This window comes from Amblyomma mixtum, chromosome 4 (genome assembly GCF_055824585.1).
Source record: "Amblyomma mixtum isolate Tamu chromosome 4, ASM5582458v1, whole genome shotgun sequence".
Taxonomy (NCBI): domain Eukaryota; kingdom Metazoa; phylum Arthropoda; class Arachnida; order Ixodida; family Ixodidae; genus Amblyomma; species Amblyomma mixtum.
This window is the reverse complement of record NC_143015.1, coordinates 82,308,196-82,335,643: the sequence shown is the minus strand read 5'-3', so window position 1 is coordinate 82,335,643 and position 27,448 is coordinate 82,308,196. Positions and strand designations below refer to the sequence as shown.

The window sequence follows — 27,448 nt, the reverse complement described above, 5'->3', positions numbered from 1 at the left end:
AGATATAACTACGTCTACGTCTTCCGGTGGCGCAAGGAGGGGCTGACGTCACTAGACAATCTGCCGACAGCCCGCCACCACAGGCAGCGTTAAGACTCATACGGTGCAAGACGCGCAAGGGTTCGCGGGGCTTCTCTCTGTTCCCAACGCGGAGAGCGGTCGCTAGTAGCGGAATCGGCGGCGCGGTTTCACAACCGTTCCCGTGAAACGCGTGCGCGTGCTAGCCTGCGATAAATGCAGGGGCTAAAGCCGGGGCAGCGCAATAGAGCGCCTGGGAAATAACAGATACAAAAAAAGTTACGGTAGCGAGAAAGAGTGCGGACGCCACGCGGTCTGATACGAGAGAATAGCGTCCCGAGTCGCAGACTGGGATTCAGTACGACGTAAACGCATACACGTAAGTGCAGTGGGCTTAAAGGTAGCTGAGAATAGGCGCTGAGTACACACGGCCGCGCCCACAGGATCCAAATTCACGTCGGACTTTCTCCTCTTAGTGCGTTTAAACTGATCCCGTTTCTCTCCCTTGCACTCTCCTCTCCCGCGCGAGATAACCATGCTTGCGCGAGTCCTCCCACGTGTTCTGTATCACGAGCACACCGTGCCGGCTACGCCGACAAAGAGAAGGTGGTCCCAGGAGTAAGAGCGACAGCGGCAAAGGTGAGTCAAGACGGTGTTTATCTAATCCGTATTTATACTGTACGGTCTGGATTAGCGTAGATATTTGCAAGGTCCCGAAAATGACGTCACTCCTGTTCCCGCGAACACCGCATTCCTTCTGAGATACTCATGAACCTTCCCAGCTTTCTGGGGCGCATAGGTTACACTTTGAACTACTTAGTCACCGATAGACTTCGTGTCACCTTCTTCCCCTCCTCGTTTTTTTTTTTTGTTGTTGGTGCGCTGTTTCCCACCTAAGAACCTTCTCGCTAGGCAGTGTCATGTATTGTGACAAACGCAATCTTCTTACAAAAATATGAAATATGTTCCGTCCGCTGTCTCATAGATCGCCGCAGCAAACGCTGAGCGCAACCTTGCGCTCTCAATGCTGTAATTCCATCCGAGGACATATTTCAGCAATGCAGAGCACTCAAATGAAAACTCGCAAATTTTACTAACAGTGCAACAGTTTGGCAAAGCATGTCTTAAGAGCCAGGTTTTTCTCAAATAAATTCGGTTCAATTTCTCAAATAACGAATATGCGCTCTACGTTGCCATGTGCCACTGCAGAATACGGCCGATTTTTCCCACGCCCAATAAGTCACTCACGCTACGGCCTATATTCATGCACAAGTACCTGGAGAGAAGGTGGGCAAAAAAAGTACACACTCGGGGAGTGACAAAAAGTACCCAGCAATAACACTTTTGCTTACTCATATATCTCTACATCATGCCAAGAACGGTTGCATTTTGAGCGTAAATTCGGTAGGAAAAGTACGCGGGGCGCGTATCCTCGGGAAGAATACAAGCCCAAAGCACATCTATATCGCCACAAAAATTGCTGTCGACTGTCGATTAGTTTGTAACTTCAAAAAGGCTCTCATCCTCCAAAAGGAAGCGACGCGGGTACCAGGTTCAAGTTCAGTCGAGGTTCCACCACTTATGAGAACCAAAAAATCATCTAATACACCCAGTATTTGCGTCTACAACTAGCCCGTTTCGGTATACGAATGAACATAGCACATCCCAAAGTGTGACAGTCACCATTTTCTTACTGCTCGACAAAGCAAATAAGTGAATTGCGATGTATCGTCCTGGCGTTAGTTTTATGACTCCCAAAAAGGTAGTATTCTACGGTGGCATGTTATGGCGGCAAGTAGTGAAGGTAAGAAGCACGCGCGCTATAAGTGACACAGTTCGCCTCCATCGATAAGTAGCTGCCGCGGCTGGAACTGAACACCACCACCTTGAGGCACAAAAAACCGTATCAGCTCAAGCCAATGAAACAAAGACAGTGTTTGTTTGGGGGACAATTCCAAAAAAATCGGGACTGCCTTTCACCAGCTTCCGTTGCAGAAAGTAGCGTGGCTACCCAGCTCACCAAGCGAACTTCGTCGGTAACGAGGTGTACCACCCAAGTCGAACTTGCCATCTGTACACAGCAAAACAGCCAAGGAGTCAAGCTGTCACACAGGGCACAGTGCAGCGGTTCACTCGAAGCCGTTTTCCGGTGACATGTTTGGGGCAACAAGCCTCTAAGAAAAACAGTGAGCCATTCGCGATTGCTATCAGGAAAACACCGCAGAGCACGGTGACCTTTTTCCTCTGTCAGCACCACGCGCAGAGACCTGCAATCTTTACGGCTCCGGGCAGGTCTCGCCGTCCAAGTTAGTTTGCAGAGGGACGTCTAGAGCAGGCATCTTCCTCTGGTGTCCGTTGCTCGTAAAGTGGGAACAAAATACTCCACAGCCCCACTTCAAACTGAGCGCCCACTCCCGTTTCCCAAAACACGCTGCACGCTCCCATTCTTCCATCTAAGACCCAGTGTTCGATAACAAAATTAACGGCCAACCACGCCAGTCTCCGTAATTAAACCATAAAAATGCGAGAGCATTTTGAGCTGAAAGAAATTTCTGGCTACGTGCTTGCTACTAGATTAAAAATAAGAAGCTGTTTCAATAAGGTGTCATTAGTGGCGATCGACTTATGTAGAACAGATAAATGGAAAAAAAAAGTTGAGCCGAGAGAGTTTAGTTAATCAAGGACAGATGTGACTCTTTGGAAATGCGAACTTCGATGATAAATAAGTCGAGGATTAATATTACTACGAAAAATACAGAATCTGACGAAATGCAGCACCTTTCTTTTCCCTCTAGATAGTGGGAGGGTTTTTTTTTACTGCCGCTTATTTATTTTTTGATACCTTTGAGGCCTCCAGGTAGGCATCTTGTAAGGGGTTGTTCTAAAGTGCGCGTATCAAAATAGAAAACGACCGCATAAATCGACGTCAAGTAGCAGCTAAGAAATAACAATACACCCCATAAAAAAGCGAGTAATAATTATAAAACATCATTCATAAGGAAAAACAGAAAACCACGAAGCAAGACGACCACTATTCAATGGTTGCTGACGACAATCAGGCAGGACCATGGGATAAGCTGACGTAGTGGTAGCAATTAAGACGCCGAAACAAGAAATACACAAAAGGATATCTGCAATAATATAAGATACAAGTATTATGTCCAGAGATGCTTTACCGATTGCAAGCCGCCGCGGTGGCTCAGTGGCTATGGTGCTCGGCTGCTGTCCCGAAAGACGCGGGTTCGATTCCGGCCGCGGCGGCTGAATTTCTTTGGAGGAGAAATGCGAGGCCCGTGTACTGTGCGATGTCAGTGCACGTTAAAGAACCCCAGGTGGTCGAAATTTCCGGAGCCCTCCACTACGGCGTCTCTCATAGCCTGAGTCGCTTTGGGACGTTAAACCCCATAAACCAACCAAACCAACCAGCCTTACCGATTGCCACGCTCACGTCGCCGTGTTCTGAATCTCGCCGATAAATAAGTAGCCTTGCGAAAAATTAAAGGCTACATAATGAATGAGGCGACTAAGGCGACATGTGGTACGAAAAAGAGTGAGCACTGCAAAAATATAATAAAATACGCTTTCGATAAACATTTATCATTTCATAAAAGGACAGAAAATACGTGCGGTAATCAAATTGGCGCAAGGATAGGACACTGGGATGTAGAGATTCGATCACCCTGGCGTAAAGCGGTCCAGCAATGTGTAAAAAATTCAGGGGGCACTTTGTCTAAAGTGCGTAGAGGCGAAAGCGTTTTCCGCACCACTTTGACTGCTTCTGTGGCACTGGTGGCGTCAGATGTAATTGAGTACTAATTACTAAGTGATGGCAAATCACCAATTAATGATAAATTACTGATTAATGCCTGAATACTAATTAACTGTTAATTAATGACGCTTAAGCTTCGCCTTTAAGAGTGGAACACGACAGTGTGTTCTAGCGCTGCCAGAGAGTCCACGGAACGCCACCACCCGTTCGGCGCGATGCCTTGCCCTTTGAACGCAACGCTTTTTGAGGAAAGGAAATGCGCAGCAATTCTCTGTCATCTCGGTGGACACCTGAACCGCAACGTAGAGGAAGGTTAGGAAGTGGGAGTGAAAGAAGAAAGACAAAGATGGGCCGTAATGAAGAAAATTAAAATTGTATTTGAGGAAAGGAAATTACGCAGTAACGGTCTCACAAATCTCGGAGGACACCGGTCAAAATTCAGAGGGGCACATTTTTGGCCTAAAGTGCGGTCACTGATGTGTGGTTAAGATGTTAGGCTTCGCCTCTAAGAGTGGAACGCGACAGCATCTTGCAACGCTGCCAGGGAGTCCATAGAACGCCATCGCCCATTCGGTTCTACGCCTCGCTCGTCGGTAAATTGGTTTTTGAGGAAAGGAAATGTATCTGTCTCACATATCTCGGTGGACACCTAACCTCACCGGAAGGGAAGGGAGGAGGATGGGAGTGAGCGAAGACACCGTATTCACTAGACGCGCCTTTGTTCATTCCAAACCATCGAGCTGGCATGGCGGAGTGGATAGCATGCTCGTCTCGCACTCCGAAGACCGGGGTTCGATTCCCGGGCTTGACCAATTTCCTACTCGGTTTTGTTTATTTACATGGCCTGACTAGAAAATTTAATTAGGCTAATTGGGTAATTAAGCAATTAACTAAGCTCAGTCCCACTTACTTGGAGCATCACTACATGATCCCTTCAATTGGTTGTATGGTTACTAGCCAAAGTACAGTTGGCCCCGTTTGAAATTCGCGCACTGTGACGTCACGACCGTTTCGACCAATTGAAAAGCGTGACATTTCTGCCGACAACTGCTGCTTACAACGATGAGACATTAAAGGCTTTCGCCTTAAAAGTCTGCAAGAACTGAACTCAGATAGCAGTGCACGTCTTTCGAGTGAAGTGCTCGTGGTCAACTAACTCGGAAGTCTATGCCGCACTACGTAACAGGTAAACTGTCATCAGTAGTGCAGCAGCTGCGGCGGCTTTGTTTGGAGACCTGAGTTTCTCAGTATCACCTAGAAGTAAGGCTGACGTCACCATCCATGCAAGTTTCTTTAAGAGCACTATCCACTGCAAGAATGCCCGGAGACGAGGTTTCTTGTTTTCCTTGGCTAGTGTTGTGCCGAAAACGTGAATTCTGCCGCTATGCTTCGCCACGCTTTCTTCTGCTCGCAAAAAAAGACAGAGAAATAAACTTTTATATAGAGCAATACACAAGTCTTCTCGCTAAATGTGCTTTAGTACGGGAAGTCCTATACCCCAGCCATACCCAGACTCCAGTAAACCAGAGAGAGAGAAACTATGTGTCATTAAACTCAACACAACACATTAACTGGACTGAAATCCTGGCGGATGAAGGCAAAACATTTCGAACTTTTAGACGAGATTATTACGCAGTAGGGATGCGGAGATATGGGGAGTATCATCCCACAGGAACGCTCACGCCGGATGCGCTTCCGAAGTACGGCAAACTGGAAGCTTTGTGGGGCGTACCGCGATCCGTTTTCTTTCACGTGGCGCTCTTGTGGGGCACATGCCATGTTTGGTAATAGTTCATCGAAATTGCGCGAATACTGCGGCTATTATCGACGAAAAACAAAATATTCGCAAAAGCTCTAATAGGAGCGAAAGCTTTTGTTTTGGTAACCGAAAGACAAAAGCCGACGTCGCAGCAGAAAACGTTGTTCTTGCCCGCGGGCAACCATCCTCCTTTCTCGTAGTTACAAAACCCTTAGTTTGGTTTGGTTTATGATGTTTAACGTCAGGGACGCTGTAGTGGAGGGCTCCCGAAGTTTCGAGAACCTGGGGATATTAAACGTGCGCTGACATCGCACAGCACACGAGCCTCTAGAATTAAGCCTCCATCGAAATTCGACCGCACCGGCTGGGATCTATCCCGCGTCTTTCGGGTCAGCAGACAAGCGCTATAACCACTGAGCCACCGCGGCGGATGTAAAACCCATAGTTTGAGCAGACTACTACCGCTACTACCATGCTAAAAGGGCGAGACTTTAATCGCTGTCGCAGTAAAAATACCGGTGGCAGTCTGGAGACCCCCCATAAGCACAAGTACTTGGGGCCAGTTTAAATGCAGTTACTGTGGATCCGCTTATGGAAGCACATTTGCTAGGCTAAGCAACGCAAGCAAAACGCAATAAGGACTGCGGGGAGTGTGCGTACAGACGTTCGTGCTTATGTGAAACATAGAGACTTTATGGCAAAATTTGCGTGTAGTGCTAGGAACGTTATTTTGAGAACTTTTTGAGCAAGCAAGGCGCTTATGGCATTACCATCTGGAGCGAAACGAAAAAAAAAACTGGTGAAACTGGAAACATAAAACTGGAAAAGCTTAGGTAGCTATTCATTAAGCAATTAAAGGACGAAATTAGGCGAATAAGTTTCATTAGTGATTGATAAATATAGTTGTAAGCGTCCACAATGAAAGTGACAGGAATTTTATGCGGGACAGGATATGAACGAGTGCTCTTTTTAATACAGCATATCCAGAAGGAATATTGTGCATTTGTTTGTATGAATAACAAGTTGTAAAGCCTGGGATATAAACTTCAAAATAGATTCAGTAAGTAGTTGACCTTTTCTTATCAGTTTTAACCTCATGTATTGAATATTTGTAATCTGAACAGGCAACGAAAAGTTTCTACAGTACCTGCAAAGATCAACGCTGTTGAAGCTTTTTGTCAAACACGTGCACAGGATACGAACCACAACGCGAAAAAAAGACTCATGCTCTGCGCGAGAAGCAACAGATCTGCCTGAATGCAGTGTCTGTTTTGTATTCCGGCGGTTAGAAAGGCGAGATATAGCTGCTCTTTACTGCAACTTTCCGACCTGCAGCATCTTTTTCTTAAAATTTACCACAAAACGCCCACACAACAAAACGCGAAGGCGCCACCTCGAGAGCGGCAACATTAGGGTTGCTTTCATATTTGTGACACACTTTCCGCTCACTGCGAAATGTGTGATGTAAGCAGCATGAACAAGAGAAACAAAGCAGTCTTGGCCGCAATCTGAGCGAGCACAGATCATGCGGCGCTGCCGATTCGTTGCGGCGCGGCTTCCATCGTGTCCTTCGCGGCTTAACGGCCCTGGAGCCACATGAGCGTTTCGTTTTGGCATTTTCGCAGGCGCCGGCGAAGCAAGCACCCCCCATGCAACTTTCGCCAGTAGCGTTGCGCCGTTTCGTAGGCAAAGCGAAAATAGCGCACTAAGTGCAAGCTGCAGAAGCAATATAATCAGCAGCCGAAAGATGCATAGGAAAGAAAAAAAATGCAGACATAAAAAACCATAACATTCCAATATTGCCACGAAGCTTAATGTGACGTCTTGGCTGTTATTTAATTATCGCCACCGGCACGCGGCCTTATCGCTTTGGGTTGCTCAGCTGGATGAGACGTAAGAGCAATGCAAGAAACATCCCGCGCGTAAGTTCGAGATATTGTCGAAGTTGTAGGCGCGTATCCCAAACGTCCATCATGAAATCCTTGGGCGACCGCAGCGTACATTTTGTAGCGAAAGCTACATTGGCCACGAACTTGCGAATTCGCGCTGACGGTGCTCCGAGCACCGGTTGCCTAGCAACCGCAGCAGCTCGCGGTTGCCTAGCAACCGCCGCGCCATCTGGCATGACGTCGCACCGCTTGGCTCGTTGTTGCGCTCGCCTCCACTCGCTTTAGCTGTCGCTACGTATATCCTGGCATAGCCGAGCTAAGGCACTGCCAATTTTGTGCTGATATCGCCACCCAGTTTCTCTAGCTATTTGGAGTCACCCCTTCTCTGTCAGTCATAGTCCAATACCAAATATGCTGCTTACAACGCGCTATGCTAACTAGACCTTCTAGTCGCGCTATAGCAATAGCAAACAATCCAAGACAGTTAAGGTCAGTCGGAAGAAAATTTTTAGATGTAAGAATGCTGTACATCGGAAGCACGCAACACGGCAAGAGTGACGGCGAACCGACTGATATTAGAAACTGTCAGGCAGACCTGTTCGCGATCTTGTAGGAGAAAATCTCCTATGTCTCAGTAAACACCACGTGCATGCGGAGTATGGAAATTTACATTTCACTGTCTGCAGCAAGACAGATAAACACATCCCCAGAAAGTTCGGACAAGACCGCGGATTAAACAAAAGCGCATATAACCAAGCATCATTCTCGACAAATACCAATGGAACACTGGCGTTATCCAGCCAATATACGGGACATTAAAATTCCAAACTTTCCGCGAGTTAACATTCATACTTGCATGAGTTCAGAAGGAAGGCATACATTTCCCACTATCAGAAGCAGTGACATCAATAAAGTGCTTTATTACTTGCAGCATTTGCAAAATATTTAAGCGGTCCAAACCAAAAACCCTGCATAAATTAGAAGATGGCAAGATAAAAGATTAACGTGTGAATAACTAAACAGAAACGCAGGGTCGTCACATAGAGCCCATCCACATTTTTCATTTCATTTCATTTCATTTATTTACCTTAAAGGCCCCTTTCGGGGTATTACATAAGGGGTGGGTTAATCAAAAATTGGTACATTTTTTCACGATGGCATATGAAGTTCAATGTTGGCGTTGAGCCCTCGGTGCCCTGTGTTCGTCCCTATATTTTGTCGAAAACTCTTTTTTCCGCTGATGATCACTTGTGCTTCAGTATGCCTGAGCTTGCGAAACACGCGTTGCGTAGTTGGCGTAAAGGCAATCAAGGCACAGACAAGAATATTTAAGACGCAAAAAAACAGCCTTTGACAACACTCCAAATCATCTTCTCGAAACATGGGGTTTGCAAGTCCTTTTTTGGTACGAACTTCACACGTTGTCCAAGGTTTCCGCATTTTTCTCAAAGTTATTTGCAATATTCGTTCAGTCAGTCTCTAACATGCGTAAACAGGAATACACAAAACAGTGTATTTACGAATTTATTAACGAGTATTGGTCTCTGGCGTTTGACACCATTAAATATCCACCACACACAACTTGAAGGCGGAAAAAAACACAATTTGTCACCCAAACAACAGCACTACGATACAAACGCATACTGATAAGCCGCGCAGCGACTTCAGTTACCAAAATCATCCAGCTTTAGACGCCCAAAGCCGCACAGCAAAGACAAAGCAAACAGTTCAGTACGAAAGAATGCAAAAGTGTACATCTCATGCAATCCTATCCGGCCCATAGCGTTCCCTACTGAGCACACCCCGCAAACGGCACAAATAGCAGCGTAGCCTTCCCTATGCGAAAAAGATTAAGCTTCGTCTCGCCCGAAGGAAACCATGTCGCGTTCTGCTATAAACTGTCCCCTTTCCTCTCAAGAGACCACATGTTTCTCGCTGTCGAAACAAGAACGGAGTCTGTTCCCTTCTGACCTGGGCTAGCTGCGCAGCATGATGCCGGCGTAAACACGCCGAGTGTTTGCCTTATCAACGTCAAAACATTCGCGGCGGCCTAGATCAGTGAGCCAAAGCAGGCCGCTCGTATGCTCAGCCCCGCTGCCCCGATTATACGCCCACTACTCCATTAGCCTCAAAACAGACCTGCTTATGAACCGGTAATTGCATTGCCCTGAACAGTTCTATAGACCTTTTCACATTTGCCTTTTTTTAGCGCAGCCATATTACCACTGGACTGTGCCAGGAGCGTTCAGATTGGCGGATTTCAAACAGCCATCAAACAAGTACAACACGCACGCGCGCTCAACCAAGCTGTGAACAGTGAAAAGGCCCGTTGCGGTTTCCGTTAGTTCGAAGACAAAACGAATGGTAGGGATCAGATTCTTGTTTAAGGTATCGATCTTGTATTTCGATTTAAAGCCACCGTGGTGATAACCTGCTGATGCTGGTCAGCAGGTTCGATCATGCTGATGCGATCAGAGCCGTGGCGGTCACATTTCGGTTTTGGAGAAATGCTGGACGTCCAGCCCGTGTACTACGCGATGTAAAAGAACGCGCACGTTAAACAACGCCAGCTGGTCGAAATCATTTCAAACACGCCAATACGGGGTCCCTCGTTGCCCGAATCGCTCATGGGCATTATTTTAGGGTGTGAAAACTACCAAACCGTGTCATCAGCACAAAAATTTTAGAAAAAGACAGACAGATCGAATGAGCAGTGTTTACAATTCAGAATTATATAAGGGTTGTACAATCAAAGGAAATTAGTCTCAAGCAAAGCTCAGAAGAACTTGGTGGATAGCATTCAACTTCTTTCTTTACTGTAAACGGGAAGAAAGTCAACAAAAAAATTTGAGATGGATTCTTTTATATTTTCTCTTAAAGGATCTCGGAGAAATACAGAGCGAGGCCTTCAGATAAATAATTTTCTCGACACCAGTGTCGCTATAAAATACATGGGGATAAAATTTAAATCCCAGACATCCTCTCTTATGTTGAAGGGGGGTTGTCATCCAAGCTGGCGTTTGATGTTTGTTGTGCTGCAGCCAAAGCTATAATGCGGCCTAGTTAGCCAACTTCTATAACTCAACCTGCATTTAGGGCTTTGCCACACTAATACCCGCAGACACACACACATACAAAAAGCACACTGGTTGAGAGCTGAACTTTGTCAAACACAGAGGGAGGTATAATATAATGCCAGACCCCGTTCAAACCCGAAGCTGCCCAGGTCTCTGCCTTTTCTTCCGTGCTTAGGTACTTTCGGCCCCGTTCGAAACCAACTTTGGAGAAGCCCGGATCATGCACTTTATCTAGCGAATTTCCTTAAAATCTTCAGCATGCCTTTGCGTTCACATGCTCACGACTTCATCGCCTCGGGGTACTCGAGGGGAAATAACACGCTATCAAAGGTCAGAACTAAGTCGATCATTCTCAACTATGCGTACCTTGAAGAAAGCTCGTTATTTTACGCAAAAAAAAAAAGAAATACGAACGCTGCCACTCGGATTGACTTAGTCGCATTCAGATTAACGGCGACTTTGAAATGAACACAGCCTACTGTTTCTGCTTCGGAACGATAGAATGAAAGTTTTAGCTACTTATAACAGAGGCCTTTAATTCACTTTCGGCTTCATTTATTAATTGAAAATGCTGTTTCAGCCGTGATGCCGAAAAAGGAAAAGAAAGGTCAGCTGATATAATGCAGCTCTCAACTCCGCGTTTGACGCTTTAACTAACCTACGCAGACTGAAATGGTCATCATAAGTGAGAGGAAATTGCCAAATCGGTCCCGAGACAGAGGGTCGATGTCCCCGTTTCCACAACCGTGTCCATGTTTGCGGGACAATAAATTTGGGTTCAAACTGGGAGGGCTCCAAGAGATGCATGCTGTAATGCTGTAGAGCTTTAGCATAAAAGGTGTAAGAGGAAATGTAACATGTTAATATTTCACGCATTTAACGCATCGCACTTCACGAAATACACGCAGGCACACGCTTACCGACGCTCGGAATACCGCTTACTGGCGGCGCATTATATGGAAGGAGTTCATGCCACGGATATTGCCAAGTCGAAATTCGCTCAGTGATGAATTTGAAATCACCGAAGACCGCACTAGGAGAGAGTAGTAGTTTAAATTACTAGTTTAGTTCTTGATCCATATGAGGTACGTACCCCTCTTGTACAATCCAACTCAACAGAATGCTCCGATTTATCTCTCACAGGTTTTAAAATAAACATCTGTAAAGGATGAAAAATATCACCCTGTATAAGTCTGTAAGGTTGGACTGAAGCTGAACTTTACCGCCGTTTCTTAAACATCTCAAAACTTATCCTACAAGACGAAATCCACTCCTGTCACCGCCATGGTTCATTATTAAATGCAAGCTCAGCCTGTAAGCTACAAGGTAGAACCCAAATGTTCGCAAACATCCCACAACTACCGGCCATGATTTCCGCCAAGCTGTTGCCCTTCGAGTTTTGCACAGTTTACGGCTGTTGCAGTTCCGAACTCCCCATCATAAATGCAAGCCATGGAGATGATATCGGCATGCTCTTGCCCACAGCTGGAGCTATCCATCTGCTTTCGCTCTTCGCTTGCGGCAAGGCGTACTTTCGCATCTAAGAAGGCGCAGTTGTAGCGATCATGCGACGCGCCTCTCTTTTTACGACTCGCGGCGACGTTTTACGATCAGAGTTTGGCGGCAGCATTGTGCTATATTGAGAAGCGTTTCCCGCACTTCTTTTATATACGCTTTTTTAACCCAGTTTAGGTGACCATTGGCCTGAAGTTCTAGCTGGCCGTTTGGGCGCAAAAAGAATAAACGCTGCTGATTTCTGAGGCGGACTCGTTGACGACCGGCAGTGGATCTTCAATTGCTTCACTCATCGCTCATATTCCTCCCCAACCCCTCTCGGTTATTTGCAGGCCCAGCCACAAGGCCAAAAGCTCAAAACGACCCGGGGGACCGCAATGAAATCGCCTCTAGGAAGCCGGCGCATCATCATTGCCGGCAATGACGGCGCCAACGGCGGCGGTAACCGGCAACCATATGGGCACCGCGGGCGACGGTGCAATCCACCGGCAGCAGAAACAACCGCGGCGGCGGCAAAATAAACACGTCTCCTCCGCGCAGCCGGCCGACCTGGAAGCAGCGCCGTGCCACCGTAAAAGCGCCAGCCCCTGAGCTCCGAGGCAACCAGCTCGGGCCGCAACCCCCGTCATGGCGGCCGCCATTCAGTGCCGCCGCCACCAACTTCGGTCGCTCGGGGCCTGCCTCCGCGGCTGCACTGCGCTGCTACTAGCCTTCGCGTCTGCGTCGCTCGCCGCGGAAGCGATAACTCCGGAGGACCTCCTCGCCGACCGGATCGCCGCGGGCCTGAACGCCACAATTTGCAGAGACCGCTGCGACGCGGGTGAAGGGAAGCCGAACATGTGCGCGTGCCGGACACGGCAGGAGTGCTTGCAAAGGGGGGACTGCTGCGCGGACAGATTCCTGGAACCGGTGCCTAGACCGCGCCTCGCCTGCGTGCCAGCCGGATACACGCGAGACTTGCTGGCGGTGGTGCGATGCCCGGACTCGTGGGCCCCCATGGACGAGAAAGACGAAACCAAGCTCCGGTGCGAGGCCGAGAAACGGACTAACTTCAAGCTCTCCTACCTGGATGACTTGCCCGTTCTAAGTAGGCGTTCCGGGATGCTCTACCGGAACGCCTACTGCGCGTCATGCAACGGCGACACGAGGGACCTGCGCACCTGGGAGCTGAATCTGATGAACTGCACTCCGGCAGCTGCATCTCAGGTAAGGACTCAAGCTGCCATGAAGGATTCCCTCACATGAGCCGCATAAAAAAAAAACATCGTGGGGCAGTAATCATTCAGACTGCTGAATCCCGACTTTTGTTTTCCACCCCTCACCATCACTGTTCGAGCCCACGTAAAAATCAAAACAACGGTTACGCGATCTAGCCTGCTGTGGCGATGTCGACTTCGTAAGCGTAGCGGCTGCATCAATTCGAAGCAGGCCATTACCTGTGCCCATGACCGTCATATTCCATTCGTGTGTAAAATATAAGACTGGTTATTTTAAACTGGCTTCATACTTTACCAGCGATTAAGATATTAGTGAGTGCTTCCGCGGCTTTCGTACAGATAGTGCGTGGCAACAGCTTGTTTAGAGGTTTTAATGCGTGCTTTCACATTATCTCATTCGTCCAATAACGTGAGAGGAATGAACGGAACGTGATTCTGAAAACATCGGAGCGCTCTCTTGCTTTCATCGTTCTCCCCTTGTCCAATTTCAAGAAGTCGGCTCACACTTGGAAATGAAGCCGCCACGCTAGCGTAGTGATTACCGTGATCAGCTGCTGACTCGGGACGACGTGTGTTCAATCCCGGCTACGGCGATCGCATTTCTATGGAGCCGGAATGCTGCAGCCCAGTGTACTGCGCGATATCAGTGCACGTTAAAGAAGCCGAGGTAGTCGAAATAATTCGGAGCACTCGACAACGGCGTCCCTCATAGCCCGAGTCGCTTTGCGACGCTAAAGCCCATAACCCATGATTCTTTAAAACAGCGCCAAAGACAGGGACACAGATAGAAAAGACACACACAGCGCTGTGTCTATCTGTGTCCCTGTCTTTTGCGCTGTTTTAAAGAATCATGGTTCACCAACTAGCCTGCACGTCTACCCTTGTATACCCATAACCCAGCCTAAAACAATGACACCTGAAAATCAAAATTGGGCATATCTTGAGCACTTATCTGCATGTAAGCGCAAAACAAGGAGGCCATGGAGAGCTGATAATTTACCATTTTTTGTTCGTAGGCACTGGAAGAAGGAACAGCCACAGACATCCGCTATTCCTACAATTATCGAGCAGTGACGTTCCGCTGGGGCAGCGGACCAGGCAGGTCCCGGTGCTACATGGCTATCAAGGAGCTCCTTGAGCGAGACTTCGCACAAAAGCTCAATGTCACGCCCTGCACACCCAGGCGCATTGTAATGACATGCCCGGAAGCATACGCTGACGCGACGGTTCGAAACAAGTGCCACAGCTACGCGAGCATGGTATATGACAAACAGCTCCTAGTCTACAGAAACCTGCACTGCGCCCTCTGCAACGGACAGACTGCGGAAAACCTTAAGTGCGATCCGAATGTCCAGCTCGCACCGCCGCCTCCACCCGGGGTCGTGTCTTACGCGGTCGTCATGGACTTCAGCAACTGGCACGCGTCAGCCCTCTCAGTCGAAGCGTCCAACAACAAATGCGGACGCGAAGAGATCTACGAGCCCTTCGCTAAACGGTGTGTGCCGATCGATTGTCCGACCGACGTCTGCGTGCGACGCGATGACTGCGAGTGGACTCGGCTGGGACTCAACCAGGTCGTCGTGCAAGACAACGCGACTATTCTTCCAGCGTCCGGCTCTGAAGAACTCAAACCGGACCGCTGGCACCGAGATGGACCCGACGCAGTGATGGCGTGCATGTCAACGGCGCCGGTAGCCTTGAGGCCAGCAGGCTTCCAAGAGGTTTTGTCCACTGTCCTCCTGCTAATTTCAGTGGTGTGTCTAGTGCTGCACGTGATGGCGTACGCCCTGCTACCGAAACTGCGCACCGGGCCGTCTAGGCTGGTCCTTTGCCTCGCGCTTTCGGTTCTCGTGGCCCAAGGCAGCTTCGTGGCTGGCGGACTCTTCTTATCGCCCGGATCGGCAGTTTGCAGTGTGTGCGCTGTGGTTTCTCACGCCGCCCATCTCGCAGCTTTCTTCTGGATGAACGTGATGGCTATGGACGTCCAACGTACTTTCCGCAAGGGTGTCAGTGGAAGCTCTCGAGCCGGGAGCGCGTTTGCAACGTACTCAGCGTACGCCTGGTTCGCGCCGGCGCTACTCATAGCGGCGTCATCCACCCTCCAGTACGTTATGCCAGACTCACCCTGGAGTCCGTCGTACGGCTGGCCGTACTGCTGGATCAATCGGCCACTAAGTCTCATTGCTTTCTTCGGGGCGCCCGTACTTCTCTTGCTACTCTCCAACGCCGTTCTGTTCGTGCTGACAGCGCGCAGCATCCATCAAACCACTCAACAGGTAATCTTTTCTCGCGAACAAGTCTTAGCACTGTTTTTAAGTACCTTAAAATGCAACTATACTGTTTCTCACGTTAAATTACGCACATTTAAGCTCCATTTCTAGTTCTAACAAACTGGTGACGTCCTATGCCGCTTAAGAATATGGAGAGCTGGATATGAAAACATTGACAAATCAAATAAGCGAATAATGGGCAGGGTTATTTTTTTTTCACGTGACGTCACCTAGATGAGGGAAAGGTTAACTAAACCCTCCGAGGTGACCCAGTGGTCAGGCCGCTTGGCTTCCTTATCCGAACTCGACCGCGGCGGGCCCCGTTTTAATGGAAGGGAAACGTACATGGCGCCCGTGTGCTGTGCGATGCCAGTCCATATAGAATATCCCAGATGGTCTAAATTATTCCGGAGCTCTCCACTACGGCCCCTCTTTTTTCTTTTCATCTTTTAATTCCCCCTATAATCCTCCCCTTACGGCGCGGTTCAGGTGTCCACCGAGACGCGAGACAGATATTGAGCATTTCCTTTCTCCAAAAACCACTTGTCAATTTTCAAGGGTTAGATACAGAAAACGCGAGCTGACTTCTTTTGGCGTTAGCTCTATAGAAGGAGCGCATAAAAACTCAAAACTTGAGAACAACGCCACATGTTAATCTAAAGAAGTAGCAGTGAGCGCAGGCTCAAACCACGACACAGCGACAGAGCTAGAATAATAAGGATAAGTCGCTGCAGACTCGGCAAGCGCTCTCAATTGGAAAATAGCAGCTTGCCAATAGTATCCCTAATTGGAAAATTTCATAAAGGTTTCATTTTGCCACTGTTCACCTAGAGTGCAGAAACTGTGAGGCTAGAGGCTTAAACTGCAGGAAACATACAAACTTAGAAAGAAAAATTTATAGGGATCACGTTAAGAAAGACACGGATGAACGAGGAGTTATATCCGAAATCAAACTGGACAGAGGCAGTAATCTAACGCGAGAATACGTACCATCGGAGTAGGCAAGCGTACAAGAGAGAACCCGAGATATCGGTGGATGAGACCAGGAAGTTTAAGGCAGTGTATGGTTCATGGCGGTTTAACGTCCTAAAGCGACTCAGGCTAAAGGGACGCCGAAGTGAAGGGCTCCGGAAATTTCAGATGGAGAATTTCAGGAAGTTTCAGATGGGGTGGCCGCAGCCGACGCAAGAGACCAACGGGGGAGGCACTTCAGCACGTGAGGGCCTAGCTGGATCGATAACGATGAATCTGTGTGTAGAGGGCCGACTGCGAAGAAGTCCTGCCAAATCAAAACATTGGGCCCTTTGCAGCGTAGACGAGGTCCAAAACACTCAACCTCGAGCTCCACCACAAAGGTATTGACGAACGTTCGACACTCGCGGTCCCTTGCAGACCAAGATGGCCCGACGGTCGGTGTCAAACGGAGGCAACAGTGAGCAGAGCCGACTGACGCTCTACGTCAAGCTTGCCGTGGTCTTCGGGCTGACGTGGGTGTTTGGCTTCGCGGCTCCCCTGAGCGGGGTGAGCGAGCTCTGGTACCCGTTCATCGTGTTCTGCGCCCTGCAGGGCGCATTCATATTCTTCGCGTTCACATTCAAGAGGAGCGTCTTTCGCATGGTAAGTGAATGGTTGCCAACTTTTTCAGTAGATACGTCGAAAAATACATGAGTCCCGAGGAGGGCACTGTCCAAAGCCTGTGCTCTCGCGCAATAATTGCAGCGGTGGCTCAGTGGTTGTGGCGCTCGGCTGCTGACCCGAAAGACGCGTGTTCGATCCTGGCCGAGGCGGTCGAATTTCGATGGATGCGAAATTTTAGAGGCCCGAGTGTTTGGCAATGTGAGCGCACATTAAAAACCCCAAGGTGGTAGAAATTGACCGGAGCCCTCCACTAGGGCGTCCCTCAAGGCCTGGGCCGCTTTGGGAATTTAAGACCCATAAAACCAAACCAAGTAACGCCGAATAACAATCTCGATATTTACACAGCTTACACCGATGCAAGAGATTGTGGCTGCCCTGGTATCTTGAGTGACGACCGCTGGTCTAAAGAGAGTTCAGCTAGAGACGAAAGCTCAGCTGTCCTCGTGTGATCCCTGAGTGAACAAGTGCTTCTCTCTGACCTTCAGCAAAAAGAGCCGAGAAGTACGCACAAACTGTTACACGAAGCTCTCCATGCCGTGTCCATCGGTCGCGAAACACTGTTTGGGGGATATGTTTCGACTGCCGGAAAAGTGCGGCACAACTCCCTGGAGTCCCGTGACAGGTAGCGTAAGAGTAGAAGGAAGTTATGAGGTGTGGAAACGCGCGAGCTTTCCTTCTCCACTCTCGAACACCTCCATGCGCTGGTATGACTGCAAATTTGAGTAAGAATGGAACGTAACCACTTGGGCAAAGCACGAATAACGGGCGCAAGGTGGAAAAAAAGGAACTGTAGCAGCGCTACCGCTATCACACTTAGTTGAAAGTGACCGGATGGGGTTTAAAGTCCCAAAGCGACTCAGGCTATGAGAGACGCCGTAGTGAAGGGCTCCGGAAATTTCGACCACCTGGGGTTCTTTTAACACGCACTGACATCGTACAGTGCACGGGCCTCTAGAATTTCGCCTCCATCGAAATTCGACCGCCACGGGTGGGATCGAACCTTCGTCTTTCAGGTCAGCAGCCGAGCACCATAACCACTGAGCAACGGCGGCTGCACACACACACACACACACACACACACACACACACACACACACACACACACACACACACACACACACACACACACACACACACACACACACACACTGGATTGCGTGGACTCGCCGTATGTTATTGCGAACAGTCATCCCTGACTACAGCCGTATACTCAAAGCTTTGGGGATTTCATAGCACGTGCAGTTCATTCTTTAGTAACACAGCCTTAGAGCATTACGCTCCGAGTTAGTGTCCCCTCTGTCCTAAAGCATTCAGACAACAACATCTTACCTCAACATATATAAGGTCCTATCAGATTGTCGAGAGGAACGACGAGGAAGAAAACTATGCAGAAAAAAAGAAACTGTGGAACAGTGGCAAGAACACATTGCTCGAAGTCCTCGAGCTCCGTCCCCCGCGTTTACCCACAGTCCTCAATGAATTGCCCCAAGCACTTAAAACCCGCAGCTTAGTGCAAAGCCATCTTCATAAAACATATTGTTAGACTCTTAATATGCGAAATCGGCGCCCAACTCTGTTTATTGCCGAGGGTCGACTGGGAGCATCAACCCAACGAGACAAAAAAAAAATAAAAATCGCAGGTCACCCCAAGCGCTAACAGGGTGCCTGCTTGTTTTCAAGTAATGTTTAGTACCGGCTGTTAAGCAAACGTGAGCTGACGCAACAGCTTTCTCTCCTACCGTTTATACTTGCAAAGAAGGCGCTAACGTGTTACTCCTTCAGCCCAGCTCATTTTAAAACTAACGAGAAGAGGGCTAGCAGCGGCTGTCAAGTCAAGAGAGAAGAAATTAAAAAAAAAAAACTCGGGTATTTTTTTTTCACGGCTTCTTAGTTCTGCTCCATACTCCTCCAGTCCAAACTCCAAACAGTCGTTGTGGCGTGTACACTCCTCTTGTCCCTCGTCTTGTGTGACTGGTTTTTTTCGTTGTACAATGTACCAACTGCCCCGCATTTCAACCCTTCGCCCGAATCATGACTGCCGGCGACTTTAAGGAAAGATCGCGCACGCTTGCCACGCCAGCGATCTTAATTTTCACTTGAAAAACCTCTTAACGTCAAGGAATGGTTTGTCTGAAAAATAATTCCATTCACCTGAAAAAAAATTCACAAATTCGTTTCTCTCCTGTAGGTGCACGTCTGAGCTGACTGAGATTGGCTTTCTCCACGAATATTAACTTCTTTTATGAATTCATGATTTAAAGCACGGTAAGATCCACCCAATTCTGTCATGTCACTGTTTCCTGAAGTTTGGTCATTTTTTGTCTAGTCCTTACGTTTGCACGAGTGCGAGCGAGAACACTACGCAAGTTTAGGCTTTGCTGCACGATGTCGACATAAATCAGCATGTTGCCTCCCCTAAGTATCCTGTGCATAAATGCAGATGCAGTAATAATCATAGACATTATCTACAAAAAATGCATAAAATGGCCGTGTATATGCAACTGTCTGCAGCTAGTTAGCTGCATGCGTCACCAGGTGGGCGTCCAGTTAACCCTATAATGTCCAGTTAATCAAAATATAGGTTAATTGTTACATATTCTAATCATTTCGTCTTTACAGTCCCGTTGACTGGAGAACTGCAATAAATTGGCAGAGTAAAAAAAATAACCCTCAATGCGAAATAAAAATCTCCAAGAACAGCATTAATTTTCAGCGTCATAACACAAGAAAACTGCGCGCATGCCCCCCAAACAAGCTTAATATTATGTGCAGTAGTGACATAAAACGGCTTTGCATGAAGAGCTCATGAGCAGGACGCTCAGGATTTAGTTTGTTTGTCAGGGGCGGCTTTTGCACACAGTCATCTTATGTTTGCTCTCAACATTAGAGGTAGCTATGACTATGACCCTGCTGTTGGCAATATATTGGCAAGTGTCGTAGTACAGTAACGCTAGAAATTAAAGTTACTGTTTTATTGAGAGAAAAATTAAAAACGAGAGATGTTTGTGCACTTTGTATCCTAGTCGATATGCAGACCAATATAGATATGGTTTAAAAAGCACATGACAAATGTATCGAGTTTTTCTTTCTTTTTAATATTTCGCACCTTGTGGGTAATGTTCATCGTAATCAGTATTACGAAAATTTTCTTTAAAAAAGGAAACAACTTTTGCCGACACTTCATCAGCAATTTTAGTGGCCACTGAAAGTAGCTTAAGCGATTTGGGTGCAGTCAGGCCTCCGAAATGATCAGGTGAAAAACCCTGACAGCATTGCATTTCTGGCGATGATTTCGCGCCTTCCTTTTTGAGAAAAGTAGCTCTGTCGCTAGAACGCGATAATTTATTCGTACAAGTCAACACACTGTCGTACTCCTTGTCCCTCAAACACGAAACAGGCCGAAACTTTCAGGGAACGACTGGAATGTAAAAAGGGGAGGTGAAAACAGTGAAAGGTAAAAACATTTAAAAAAAAATTGGCTGTGGTTTAGCTCTGGTTAAAACTGGAGGATTGCGAAAGCAATATCTGCGCGTAGCCGTATATTGTTGCGTGAGCTATACATTGCCCACAGTCTAGCCGTTTCGTGTGCTCTTGCACGACCATACTGCGCATGCGCCAGGTGCAAGTGAGGTCACTACGCACAGCTGGCGTTCTTCACCGCGAGCGCTCGCCTAGCGGAAAACGTGGTCAACGCCAATGAACACAACGAACGCCGAAGGTCGTCTATGGCTTCAGCGCCGCGTTTTTTGGCACAGAGAGAGAGAGAGAAAATCTACAGCTGGTATGACGTCACAGCGGCAGTGGCGCCACAGGTGCGCAGCGCGGCAAACACACACCGTAACTGCAGCCGGGCTCTCTGAAGAAGCGAGTTCGTCGCCCATAATCTACAGCTGGTATGACGTCACAGCGGCAGTAGCGCCACAGGTGCGCGGCGCGGCGTAACTGCAGCTGGGCTATCTGTAGGAGCGAGTTGGTCGCCCGTATTCACTCCGCTAAATATCAAACGTAACTGCGGCCGTGTCACGAGAAGGCTTGAAAGTGCGAGTAGTATTGCTTTCGCAAGCTACAAGATAAACTTATGGTTAGGACAGCGCATAAAGTTATGCAAAGTGATAGGTGTAACGCCGAGAGAGATGAAGACAGCAGAGTGGGTCACGGAAGAAACGCGAGTTAATGACAGCCTAGTCGAAACCAATCAAAAATGGCCATGAGAAGGGCATCTAGTGTGAAGGCAAGAATACCGATTAAGGGTAACGGAGGGTGATTAAGGGTAACGGAGTGCCTTCGTACAGAAGTCAAGCCTAGCGGGGGCGGAGAGAGTAAGGTGGCCGGAAGACATCAGGAAGTGTGCGGGGATAAAGGATTAATTGGAGGGGCATAATAGAGGCCTTTTGTCTTGCAATGGGGGTGGTTAGCTTGCTGATCATTATGACCGTTTGTAGGATTTCTTGGCTGCCCAATGTCATTAATTTTCCTGGCAGGTTCGGGACAGGCTGTGCGGGACACGAGCGGAACGGCGGCGACGTCTGAGGAGCACGTCCACCACCCTCACCACAGCGCTGCACTCAACGCTGTCCGCTTCATCGTCGGCCCTGGCTTCGGTGGCCACCGGTCGGGCCATGCCCCCTCACACCGAGAGTCCCAAGGGGGTCCAGAAGCCGCTACTGCGACGGACGTAGCCAGCGTCCGCGTCGAGCAGAATTGAAAAGCAAAAAAAAAGCTCCCATATGTACCGATACAAAACTGCACTAATTTAACTTGGATCTCGCACAAAATGCACTAAGTTACAATCGACAGGCCAACGAACGCTGTCAGGCCATGGGTATAGTGTTAACAAACATCCAGGAGAGAGTTCTATTGTCAGTATAAATGTACGAACGGCTTCAATTTCTGAACCTAAACTTTTTCCCAAGAATGAAAACAAGCGGAGAAGAGCAGAAACAAAACGCAATAGCCATTATGAATGTTTACTATTGCATGTATTTACAAGTCTTAGAAGCTTTCTCATGTCCGCCACTTAAGACAATATAGCGCTAAAAGAATGTCTCCTCAACTGCGTGAAACTAATTTCGACCACCTAGTGGTAAGTTACGACCACTCAGAAAAAAAATAAGAATTGTTTGAAATCTTGGTAAGAGTCGAAAATAAAAAGACATGAACCTATAGGACGCAGAGAAAGAGGCCATGGACTTCCTTTCGTTGTATGCGCTGCTATTGTTCGTTTCCAGAAGGCGTCGACTGGAGTGACTGCAGGAGCGTCGTGAACTCATCCATCGAGTGTAGGATACGTGTACTAGCCATCCCCACTTTTACGGGCCGACAGCTTCCGTCAGCTGTCGTTGGTAAATGCTCAAATTCTTTTAATTGGTTTTGCCGCTTCTTGTCTTGTTTTTCCGGAATAATAATTAGAGGCGGCGTGTACCAGAATAAATTCAATGGCACAGTTCGACACACGATTTCCACCACAGCCAAGAAGAGTTCGGTGTGCGTGAAAAGTTTACAGACCCCTCGGGAAAAGATAACACACCCCTCCCCTCCCCCCTTCAACTTCCTACCACTGCCACTCTGCGTGGGAGCGCCATCTAGCAAAGCACCCCTGGTGTCGAGACCGGTGTTGTGGGCCCTTCTCGAAACCAGAAGTGCTTTGTCAAGTGGCGACCCCATGCAGAGTGGCAGGGGCCATAACTAGGGAGGGGGGTCTGACTTTTGCCCACGATAGTATATTGACAGAGACCATCACCGCATCAAAGCATCACAAATGCCCACGATGCATGTAACCAGAAAGAGCAAGCAGTGTTCTGATCCCTCTGAGGACGCTAAACTTTGCGACCGTGGGAAACGCAACGAGCTAAGAAATATTGCTGCAACGTTGCGACCACTTTCCAAAAATCGAGACAGTGTGTCTGTAAGTGTTTAAAAAGGGCCAGTCCTTTGCCGTCTTTACGCATACGCCACGAACAAGCATGGACTCGCGCCCTAGGTGGTACGTGGTATTTGATATTGGCGACAAGAGAGAGAGAGAAAAAAACTATTGTGCAGAGGAATTCGGGCCTCCCAGGCCCCTGGATCCCCGCACTACCCCACCACACTAAAACGTTCATGCCTAAAAGGTCCATGACGCTGGCAGCGCGGCTGGCGACGATCGTTTGTCTTGTCGGGTCCATAGAACGTAGTGAGGTCTCCCAGTCTTTCTATGTTTGGAGTGGCACCGGCCCGCCGGGTCGAGGCGAAGCCGGACAAGTCAAGAGGATATGGGTCAGGTTTGCCTTTTGTGCACTGCACAGAGGGCACGAGGGTAGGATGGGTCGGTAGTGGGATAGTAGAGAGGGGGTAGGTATAGTCCGCGTTTGACAACAAGAATAACCTGCATCTGAACTCGGCAATCATGGCTTGTCTACCGTAGCGTAGAGTAAATACCAAGCTTTCCTGTATTTATGCGCAGATGCACAAATGGCACATATGAAACGCTACTCACTTTTTCCGCCGCGGTGGCTCAGTGGCTATGGTGCTCGGCTGCTGGCCCGAAAGACGTGCGTTCGATCCCGGCCGCGGCGGCTGAATTTCTTTGGAGGAGAAATTCGAGGCCCGTGTACTGTGCGATGTCAGTGCACGTTAAAGAACCCCAGGTGGTCGAAATTCCCGGAGCCCTCCACTACGGCGTCTCTCATAGCCTTAGTCGCTTTGGGACGTTAAACCCCATAAACCAAACCATAAACCAAACTTTTTCCACACTTTGTCCCCCCCTCAAACGTACTCTGTATTATTAAGGGTGCGACCGTCCGTACGCTACCTTCCTCTCTTTCATCTTTCCTTTCTCACGAAACAAGAACACGGGTGAGTAAAACACCTATCGCTTCCTTTTGTACCACTGCTGCCCTGACGTAGCCACGCGGGTGTATTTAGATAAAGCGAAAGGTACTGCGAATTTGCTTACAGCAGACTCAATTGGTGGTGAACCGTTTTTGAAACCTATGATCCATAAACTTCGACATTCGGTTTCCACACGTGATATGTACGGCACTGCCTTTGAAACCAGGCAACGAGGTCTCATGAAATGAGGACAAGGTTCTGATTAGGTAGCAGAGATTTAGAACTTAAGTGTTGTCATAAGACAGAAGATGAGTGACCAACGTTTAACGAAAAGCCATCTAGTAGGTAGGAATGAACATACACCACTGGCGCTACACTGAAAAACATTTTGCTGAAATACAAAAATTTTCTTTAATATTCAGTTCTGCATTTTGAGCTTTTGTTTATTTTTAACAGATTTTCTGTTTTCATGTAAAAATAATTTAGTGGAATTCAATTGTTTCCTCTTTTCATGTTGTTCTGTTACTTACCGGATTTGTTTTCGTTTAAATGTTATTTTGTACAAAACGATTGCTTTCTTATTATTTAAATGTGTGTTGCTGCGTTCATGGAAAGCTATGATTTAAAAGAAAACAGCGACGGATACATTTGAACTATGAAGCTCTGAAGTGACATTATTAGTGTGGGAACATTCCGTGCCAGGCAGAGCATGGTGGTTCTCGCAGGCTGGTCCTTGGTGCCGCTCCCAAATATATGCACCTCTTCTCGCTTTCCTGGAAGGAAAGGATGTGTTTAAGATTAGCGTACAAAAAAAGATAAGCCATTGCAGCCAGATAATGAACAACAAACGCTGGAATTGGTTTCAAGCACAGAATAGAAAGGAATGAAGTTGACAGGACAGAGCGTTGATCATGTTCTCTGGACTTGCAGTAGATATGGCCCGTCATTGCCCATGTGGCCTGGAAGTCCGGAGAACTTGGTTAGAGCTCTCTTCTGCCATCTTCATTCCTTCGTGTGCTGTTTTTTTTTTTGCGCATAAAATCAATTCCAGTAATGGACACACCAGCCAGCAAAAACGTCCCAAAGAAAAATGCATTAACATGGTATCGTGGACAAAAGTGGTATACTCCACGCGGCGGTAGCCCGAGCAACGGAAAACTGGCGCATTTTGGCGGGCTAAAGCACGAAACATTGAAACGAGCCAAGCGACATGCCTGCTGGTATATAAAGGTCACACACTGGATGTCTCGATCCCAGATGCCGCCTGTAGATGACGTTGCAGTGCAGTTGAAATGCCGACATCGAGGAAGCAATTGAGAAACGCCCCATGGAAAAGTGGGATTATAATCAGAACTACTCATCAGTACGAAAAATGAAACAAGTAAAAGGAGTTAACCGCTGGAGAGGAAACAGGAAGCCACGAAGCTGGTGGAATATGGAAATTAAGGAGGCCATCGAACAACGACGGGCAGCTTCAAGGGAACACAGAGAAGCATATAGGGCGGAGTTATCTGAAGAGGAAATAGGCCAAAAATGGGAATCTTATCGACAAAAGAAACAGGAAGTTCAGGTCCTCGTCCAGGCTAAAATAAAGCAGTCTTCTGATCAATGGCTGGCTGAAGTTCGCGATGCAAATAAAGATGGGCCAAGAAAATTCTGGAATCATTAAGCTGGTTGAGCAAAACAAGTCAAAGAAAGCAGGTACAGATTATAGATGCTGAGGAAAAATGTTTAGAGGGAGACGATGCTGTGAACTACATTACATCAGTTATCGCTGCGTCATTTAGCAACGACAACAGGGTAACCTCCTCAAGTGAGGGAGCAACACATGACAGAACAATAGAGAACAGCTTAGACCTGACTAGTCTTAACGGAAAAAAGGCGGAAGCCAAAATTCCTAAAACGACATCCGCAGGGATAGACGAAATTCCTATTAAGCTGATTAATGAACTTGGCCCAAGCAGCAAGACCCGCCGCGGTGGCTCAGTGGTTACGGCACTCGGCTGCTGGCCCGAAAGACGCGGGTTCGATCCCGGCCGCGGCGGCTGAATTTCGATGGAGGCGAAATTCTAGAGGCCCGTGTACTGTGCGATGTCAGTGCACGTTAAAGAACCTCAGGTGGTCGAAATTTCCGGAGCCCTTCACTACGGCGTCCCTCATAGCCTTAGTTGCTTCGGGACGTTAAACCCCAACAAACCAAACCAAGAAGCAAGGAAACGTTGATAAAAGCATTGGAGACAGTCATAACAAATAAGCAAATTCCGCACAGTTGGAGACAGAGTAAAAATAATTTGATTTATAAAGGGAAAGTAGATAAGATGAACATAAAATCCTTGTGACCAATTACGATATCATCTGTTATATACAGGCTGGCAATGAAGGCGGTGCAATTAAAAATGCAGTCATGGGTAGAAGGTAATAGGATACTCGGAGAACTTTAGAATGGGTTCAGAAGGGGTAGGCGCTTAAATGATAGCCTGCTCGTGCTTACCCAATGCATAGAAATAGCTAAGGCGGAAAGCAGACCTTTATATTTAGCCTTTCTGGACATAAGCGGCGCCTACAACAACGTGAATAGGGAACTCCTGTGAAACACATTAAAAGATGTAGGTAACGGTCATGTGGTCAAGTACCTAAAAAAACAAGGACGACAGGGTAGAGAAAGACAACACAGGCGCTAGGAAAGTACTACTTCTACTATGTTCTCTCAATCCAAAGGCCAACTAGCCCAGCTTTCTGCCATAAAAAGTACCATAACTGTGGGGGTACACAAAGGATTAAGGCAAGGTTGTCCCCTATCACCGCTGGTGGTCATGCTTTTTGTGATAAATATGGAAAGAAGGCTACAAGGAAGTAATCTAGGTTAAATCTGTCGTAGAGATTTGGCGGAAATGTCGTTGAGCAACGGCTCCCGGGTTTAATATATGTGGACGATATGGTACTGCTCGCGGATAGCCAGGAAGATTTGCAAACTTTGGGTAATTGTTGTGCAGACGAAAGAGACGCTCTAGGTTTCAGTTTTAGCGCATTGAAGTCAGGTGTGATGATTTTGAACGATACAACTGATCAGGCTCTTACAATACAAGGTTATGAAGCACCCAGAGTCGCCGAATACAAATATACCTCGGCATATGGCTAAGCGAAGGGCAGATATACACGGAAAAGCATGAACAGCCTCCTAGGGCAAAAGGGCGAAAAGACGCCGGGATAATGAAGCATACGGCATTATGGGGTACAACAAATATGAAGTACTGAGAGGTATCTGGAAAGGTATAATGGTGCCGAGGCTTTCTTTCTGGAATGCGGTTCTGTGGTTAAGGGCAGAAGTTTCGTCGATATTAGACATAAATCAAAGAGCTGTTGAAACATTAGCACTAGGTGCCCTCGGCAAAACCACAAACGAGGCATATGCGCTGGGCATCGTTCGAAGCACGGGAAGCTAAAAGTAAAATACTATATGAAGAACGCCTGAGGAAATTGGACGGT

At 47.7% G+C, this 27,448-nt stretch overlaps 1 protein-coding gene across 1 annotated transcript; it reads left to right on the top strand.

The window, feature by feature from the left end:
* The first annotated feature begins 76 nt into the window (after positions 1 to 76).
* LOC149347202 (uncharacterized) lies at positions 77 to 22,317 on the top strand. Its single transcript, XM_089586942.1, has 5 exons — positions 77 to 657; positions 12,360 to 13,233; positions 14,261 to 15,520; positions 16,907 to 17,131; positions 21,634 to 22,317. Exons 2-5 carry the CDS (start codon positions 12,655 to 12,657, stop codon positions 21,829 to 21,831), a joined length of 2,262 nt encoding a protein of 753 aa, XP_089443068.1. The 5' UTR covers positions 77 to 657; positions 12,360 to 12,654; the 3' UTR covers positions 21,832 to 22,317.
* Positions 22,318 to 27,448: the final 5,131 nt, after the last annotated feature.

What these genes read in the sequence shown, in the direction of transcription:
- LOC149347202 (XM_089586942.1), top strand. Translation starts at nt 12,655, where the DNA reads ATGGCGGCCGCCATTCAGTGCCGCCGCCACCAACTTCGGTCGCTCGGG. An exon ending in CTCCGGCAGCTGCATCTCAG is followed by an intron (nt 13,234 to 14,260) that starts GTAAGGACTCAA and finishes TTTTGTTCGTAG; the next exon opens with GCACTGGAAGAAGGAACAGC. An exon ending in AGAGGAGCGTCTTTCGCATG is followed by an intron (nt 17,132 to 21,633) that starts GTAAGTGAATGG and finishes TTTTCCTGGCAG; the next exon opens with GTTCGGGACAGGCTGTGCGG.